The sequence below is a fragment of the Tribolium madens genome, unplaced genomic scaffold (assembly GCF_015345945.1).
Source record: "Tribolium madens isolate multiple individuals breed KSU strain unplaced genomic scaffold, Tmad_KSU_1.1 Scaffold_96;HRSCAF=242;Tcas5.2_LG5, whole genome shotgun sequence".
NCBI classification, from domain to species: domain Eukaryota; kingdom Metazoa; phylum Arthropoda; class Insecta; order Coleoptera; family Tenebrionidae; genus Tribolium; species Tribolium madens.
The window spans coordinates 13,366,262-13,371,254 of NW_025401068.1; the positions used below are offsets into that span (position 1 = coordinate 13,366,262).

General features: G+C 30.6%; 1 protein-coding gene across 1 annotated transcript in view; it reads right to left on the reverse strand.

Moving 5' to 3' along the window:
* The window catches only part of LOC123013223 (zinc finger protein 560), a 5,693-nt gene extending 5,245 nt beyond the window's left edge, over positions 1 to 448 (reverse strand). Inside the window, exon 1 of the mRNA XM_044411635.1 lies at positions 200 to 448. Within this exon, the coding sequence (XP_044267570.1) occupies positions 200 to 397 (198 nt within the window). The 5' untranslated portion in view covers positions 398 to 448. The remainder of the gene's footprint in view (positions 1 to 199) is intronic.
* Between the last annotated feature and the right edge of the window lie 4,545 nt (positions 449 to 4,993).

Genomic DNA, 4,993 nt, shown 5'->3' on the forward strand with positions numbered 1-4,993 from the left:
AATCCATTAATATTTTGTAATAAACACAACTAATATAAAAATAGATAAAAATAAACATTTAGACAAGCAATTGGTGAAAAATTATGTTTCTCTCTATTCTTAATTTAATTAATCCATTAATATACAAAATATTAAACACAATTAATTTTAAAAAACAGATAAAAATAGTCTTTTTTGCAAATTTTTCGCTGCCACTCACCTGGACAACGTCCGATTGTCCCACCAGTTGCGCAGCCTCGATGGGGGCTGAGACAGCTCCTTGAGGAATCGCCCCCGAAGCCGTAACTTTTCCAGGCACCAAAAGTTTTGAAGAACCGGTCACAAAACTCGTAATCAACTCCGGACTCGAAAAACTGTGATTTCTAAATTCAAAATTTTGAGGAACTATAGGAAACATTCTCTTCTTTCCGATCCTCAAATTTCGTGTCACTTTTTTATTTTTGGATTGTTTGACGTTCAAAGCTCGCGTGATTTAATTATTATGACTGGTAAATTGTTTGGTAGTTAAAAATAAACTAAATGTAGTTTGGTAGTTTGGTCCTATTACCACCTACCACCCTCTAGGGGCCGGTCAACGCGGATCCACCCCGAATTGTTGCATCCCTCGGCTGGACCGACAGGAGCAGGGGAGTATTTAGGAATTCGAAACCAAATAGGCATTTTTTTGTTATAACTAAATTTAGCAGATTTAGGAGATGTATTTAATTTTTGGTTGAGTTCAATTAATTTTGCTTTTGGAATTAATTTTAAAGTCGGATAAATTGAAGAAAAGTGAATGTACGGTCCTGCAGCTGCAAGTGTTTGTGTTCCTCTATCAGGTTGCTGAATAAACTTTTTAAATATCCCCGCCCCTATGTTAATGTGGCTTTAATGTTCACTGTGTACACTTGTCGTGCCTTTTGACAAGGGGAGGAGCTTTGCAATAAGCTGTTATAATGCGATATTGCAACCAACATGTTTCCGAGGGTGACAAAATGAATTGTAACTTAATGCAAGTTTAAAAAATACACTTGTATCAACAAAATACAAATTTTCTCATTAATTATTATTAACAAATATTAAAGGAAAAAGCACACCCTACAGAACATAAGCCAAGCAAAGTTTTTTCGCTATCTCCTGACCTCAAAAATTACGTTAGAATAAAAATCAAGTTTAAATCTCCATGAATAAGGAATAAGAAATTTCGAAATGTCCTCAAGATTGCCACATAATCACAAAAATTATAAACATTTGAACAGTTAATCAATTCAAAAAAAAAATCATACAGATAGATTACCGTTGAAAAAAAAAATAAAAAAAATAAAAAATATCAAAGAATGTCTATTATAATAATAGTTATTTTCACGCTTGCACAAATAGTTTTTCGGTATGTTATGAATTAATTAATTAATGTTATGAATTTTTAGTTAGAAAATCAACAAAAAAAAACACTTAAAACTTTTTTTTCTAGAATAAGAGTAAATTTTAAAAAACTAGACAAGTTGCTAATGTCAACAAATTCGAGTGTAGTATCATCATGTTGAATGTGTCAGAAGTCCATCTAAAACACTTCATAAAAAAATTTAATCCGTAATAAGAAAGTCAGTGTATCAGAATTTTAATCAATAAAAAGTTTTCTGATGGATTTTCTTAGACACATTTTTACTAGATTAACTGGATTTATTATGTGTAAAATTGTACATTTCGTTAAAATTTTGCAAAAAGTTGTGAAACATTATATAGGAATAAGAATTTCTTAAAAGATTAATTTTCTGCAATTTTTAGTATGTATTTAAAACAAAAACAAGAAAAACACACATACATACATGGTAAACAAAATGTACATAAAAACAAGCGTTTTTTGCATAAACTAATTGCTTTATAAAAGATAATTATAAATTATTAAGTACAATAAAAATGTAATTTCAAAATTTGTTTTAGTTTTTGAGTTTTGCAAAATTTTTAATTTTTTACATGGTAACACTCTACACTCTACAGTATGTCCCCGGATCGGGTTTATAAGAGGAAAAAAAAATTATCTTTGATTTTACAGCAAAACTACAAAGGAAAAAAGTTTTTGCTTTACTTGAAACCAGCAAATCTATAATTAAAACTTTATTATTCTAACTCAGTAGAAAGAAAAGTTCATTTTTCTCTTGATTTAACTTGTTTGTGAAAAACATATTTTAATAAACAGCAACACAAAGAAACAGCTTTAAGGTAAAAGCCAAAGTCATTTTTAACAAGAACTATCATTATTTAATTAATAAATTAATTGTCAAAGTGACATATAGTTGTGAAATAATTAAAACCGCCAATGTGATAAGACTTAAATAGGAGAGAAAAATCATTCCAAGTCCAAAATCAAGAGAAAAATAAACTTTTCTTTCTACTGAGTTAGAATTATGAAGTTTTAATAACAGATTTGCTGGTTTTAAGTAAAGCAAAAACTTTTTTCCTTTGCAGTTTTGGCGTAAAATCAAAGATAAAAAAAATTCCTCTTGTAAACCCAATCCGGGGACGTATAAAACCTTTTGTTACAAAAGTGATCTAAGGATCACAACAATTTATATTTCGGTACCTCAGAGGTCAACTGTATTAAGTCAGATTGTTCAGGAAAGCGCATAACATTTTTAGAAATGGCCAAATATTTAATTGTGTAAAGCATTACAAAAATTCGAAAAAAATTCTATTGTTTTTGAACTTACTCCTCGCGACTCTCTGTATAAAATAAATAAATAAAATAAATAAAAATAAAAATAAAAATTAAAAATTTGTGACTTAACACCTCTCTCTCTAAGGCACAGATTTTATTCAGTTTTTATCTAAAAAAAATTCCATGTAAGTTGTCATTACAAAAAATACATAAAACAAAACAAAATTTCATTCTCAAAACAAGATCACAATTTTTATTGCATTAATTATCTAATTATTAAATTATTTTAATAATTATTATTGTCTGAAAAAAAAAAGATTAAATTATTAGTTTGTTATTATTGTTTTTGGTGTTATTAAATACATTTACATTTGCGTTGCTTATAGAGGGTTTGAACTGTTTGAAGCAATAAAGGACGTAATTTCAGTGTTCATCTGCTCTAACCCATCACTGAAATCTCCACACTGCCGTCGAAACAAAACTCACTTTTTAATTTGTCCAGAGTTAGCCAACAATGTGGTATAATTTAATATAGTGTCCCATTCAGGGTAATATGGTGATCAGTTCCCTTTGTAATTCACCCCATATTAAATGTTCATTTAGCCACACTTCATGCCGGCGAGTTTTTGTCCAGCTTCATGTCACCACCCCTCTAAACAACTTGCAGCCCTATCTATAACTAGTTCAAGCTCGATTGATTCCTAATTTTAATCTTAATGCGATTTATTTATGGCGGGAGGTTAGCAGCTTGCATGTGTACACCAAGATTAGAGGTGTGTTTACTTTGGATTTTGTTGCCAGATCGCATTATTGCACAATTTGCATCACATCTTCATCAATTCGAATTAGACAGATTTAGCAAAGGAGGCGTGAAACGGCACCATATGTGCTTGTATTTTTCTCAAATGTCATATTTTCAACAAACTTTCAAGTCGTAAGCAGTAAAACTCGATTCACCCTGTAGATGGTTAAACAGTGTAATAAAATTGATTTTTTCTAATTTACGTCTGAAAAAAAGCTTATTTCGATACCAAAACCGATGCTTTAATGAACCATTTCAACACCAATTCGGGTGCTGAAAAAGACTAGTACAATTTACTCTATAGAGGTTGGTAATAGTGACTTTCAACGGCGTTTCAGATGGTGTGCAAGAAATGTTTGCATTATTAATTGTTAATTCAACAAAATTTTGAAAAATATTTGAGACTTGTCACTTCAAACTTTGTGACATTTATTACCAACCACAACCTTATTAGAGCAAAAGTTCCTGAATTTTTAAGTAAAATAGAAAAAAGAGCACAAAAAACTTTTAATACTAATACTATTTTTGAATGATTTCGTGGCAGATTGTGCACGAGTGCGTGAAATAAATGTCGTACACTTGTCAAGGCATGGTGTCAGCACCTTGCGGCGTCTCTGCGGCACGTGCGGCCTTTCCCTGGCACGTGCTGTTTTCCCAAAGTCCTCCTGCATCAATCCGCCCTCCACAATCAGTGGTCCGCGCAGATTGAAGGGTGATATTAGTGATATTGCCATTACTCTGTTTGTGTGCGATGCACTGTTGACAGATGCCAGATGCGCCGCCCTCGAGCACACTCGGAACCTACAGGTGCATCCCCCGAATGATATCTTCATGCCTTGCTGACCCGTCGAGATGACGATCGAGATTAGATCGGCGTAATTGAATCCATTGTGCGATTTAAAGCAAGCAAAATATTGAGAGGAGGCCAATAAAAAATTAACATTCGGGCAATTCTATTTAAGTACAGATGAAAATGTTGAGTTTTTTAATGAAAAATTACACAAACAATTATTTCTTTAAACAATTTTATGCATTAATTATAACACTAACGAAAAAACAAATCATTATTAACTTAATAATTTTTTTAACTGTTTTTTCAAAATAAAATAACATAATTTTTGTACGAAATAGGCTTTCTCTGTACTTAATTTGATGTAAAACAACAAATAAATTAAACCATTGTTTATTTGCGAGAAGAAGGTTTAATTCCACGTGTGCGTTACCGCGAGTGGTTTAATTCTTTGAGCATAAAACGAAATTAAAATTTATTTCAGGATTAAACTAATTCGAATTAAGTTGCCATTTATTTATTTTTGCATTGACAAACTACAAGTTAATCGCAAATTAAAACACGTTCTGTTAATCAGCCCTGAGTTTTCCATTAGATTTTTAATTGTCATTGAAAACGATTCAAAATTATTTATTTAATTTAACCAGAAAAAAAACCGCAAAATTATTTGAATTTTTTTAATTTTGCTACAAAATTAATTTTTTGATAATTGTAATACTTTTAAATAAAATGAAAATGTTTAATTTTTTAAATCAACAATTTAACA